This window comes from Lactuca sativa, chromosome 4 (genome assembly GCF_002870075.4).
Source record: "Lactuca sativa cultivar Salinas chromosome 4, Lsat_Salinas_v11, whole genome shotgun sequence".
Taxonomy (NCBI): domain Eukaryota; kingdom Viridiplantae; phylum Streptophyta; class Magnoliopsida; order Asterales; family Asteraceae; genus Lactuca; species Lactuca sativa.
In genome coordinates this window covers 217,334,500-217,336,397 of record NC_056626.2, presented here as the reverse complement: position 1 = coordinate 217,336,397, position 1,898 = coordinate 217,334,500, and the positions used below count along the sequence as shown (strand labels likewise).

The 1,898-nt window shown below is 34.9% G+C and overlaps 1 protein-coding gene across 1 annotated transcript; it reads left to right on the top strand.

Moving 5' to 3' along the window:
• Positions 1–229: 229 nt before the first annotated feature.
• LOC111910469 (protein FAR1-RELATED SEQUENCE 5-like) lies at positions 230–1,480 on the top strand. Its single transcript, XM_023906304.1, has one exon. The coding sequence runs from the start codon at positions 230–232 to the stop codon at positions 1,478–1,480; it is 1,251 nt and encodes a 416-aa protein (XP_023762072.1).
• Positions 1,481–1,898: the final 418 nt, after the last annotated feature.

The window sequence follows — 1,898 nt, the reverse complement described above, 5'->3', positions numbered from 1 at the left end:
TTCCAAGCAATGTGTTGATGTACTATCCGAGCAATGAAGAAACTACAAAGGTAAAGAGTTTTATGGGCTCATTAAACAGTTTCAAGATAAAGCATTAGTTGATACCAACCAATATTTTGTCGTGGATTTGTTTGAGGATGGGTCTCCTAGAAATATTTTTTGGGCTGATGGAAGATCAAGGGATGCTTATACAAAATTTGGGGATGTCGTCGTGTTTTATGTTATGTACATGACGAACAAATTTAAGATGTCATTTTCTCTCTTTGTTGGGGTGAATCATCATGGTGAATCCATACTTTTTGGTGGTGCATCGCTAAAAAATGAAAAAGAAGAAACTTCCAAATGGTTATTCGAGCATTTCTTGAAGTGTATGTTCAAAAAGTATCCATCAGCAATAATAACAGACCAAGATAAAGCTATAGGTAACGCAATCAGCAAAGTATTTCCAAACACTCAGCATCGTTTTTGTGCATGGCATATTAAGAAGCATGAGCAAGTACATATTCGACCACTTGTAGCTCGTTATAGTGATTTTAAAGATTCCTATAAATCATGGATAAAAAGTGATACCATAGAAGAGTTTGAAATCAAGTGGGAAGGTATACGTGATAAGTATAACTTAGAAACCAAAAGTTGGTTAACCGAGATGTTTTACCAACGGAAACATTGGGCTAAAGCCTTTCTAAAGGATGTCTTCTTCGCTAGCATGACAACAAGCGGACGGCGTGAGAGTATTCATTCATTTTTTGACGGATTTGTTAATTCCAAAACCATGTTGAAGGAATTTGTTGTACAATATGATAAAGCGGTTCACTCTCGAAGAGCTGCCGAAGAAGATGAAGACTTCAAGACAATGAACTCAAAAACAGTTCTATTTTCTATTCATCCAATAGAAGCAAAAACGGGTAAATGTTATACTAGAAATATGTTTGAGGCTTTTAAAAAAGAATGGATAGAAGCTATGGGCAATTTAACTCATGAAAAATTAAGCAAAAGTACAGAAAAAATTAAGTATAGAGTCGGCCAGTTGAATGTTGATAAAATGCATTGGAGAATTGTTACCTTTCATTTCTTGAATCCAGTAAATGTTAAGTGCTCATGTGCTAAGTTTGAAACATATGGGATATTGTGCAAGCATAGTTTATATGTGATCAAGAAGAGACATGTTGAAACCCTTCCTGATCACTATATTTTACCAAGGTGGACACTTGATGCTAGATTCAAGGTGGATAGTACCAACATTGGATTGGAAGAAATCAACAATGAAAATGGAGTTAGTGCCTTAACGGAGTGGTGTTTTCGTGCAAACTATAATAAATCAATTGAACTTGCAAGAGACTCCTCTTTTGAGATAAGAAAGCTTAATAATTTCTTGGTAAAGTTTTTAGATGACCAGCTTAGTCGAAAAAAGGCGAAAGGACATCCAAATACATCTCAAGAATCTTGTGTAGGCATTTCTCAAGTAGACATGGTGCCTTAAATATCTATCAGGGTGATGAGATTAAAACCTTAATCTATGAAGATCGATTAGATCTTAAACAGGTAATTAATTATAAAAACAGCAAGAACACGAAGATAAGTATAAGACAAGAATGAATCAAACGTGTCGAATGATTAAACAAAATCCTCAGAAGAGCTCGATTAAGAACATCAACTGTAGAGGATTGGTAGGTTACAAGAACGATTAAAGAAAACTGTAAATGCTATCGTTATGCTCTAGATGAATCTCTAAAATCGTTAAAATCATTAACCTAATATGCATGCAAGCATATACTTATATACTAAACAAAATGGGCTCTCGGTTGGACAGGCCCAAACCGGAATACAAACTAAATAAATAAACTATCGAGCACAATAGACGCAATCTTTAACAAAATCTTCAGCCCAACAATCTCCCC

What these genes read in the sequence shown, in the direction of transcription:
- LOC111910469 (XM_023906304.1), top strand. Translation starts at nt 230, where the DNA reads ATGACGAACAAATTTAAGATGTCATTTTCTCTCTTTGTTGGGGTGAAT.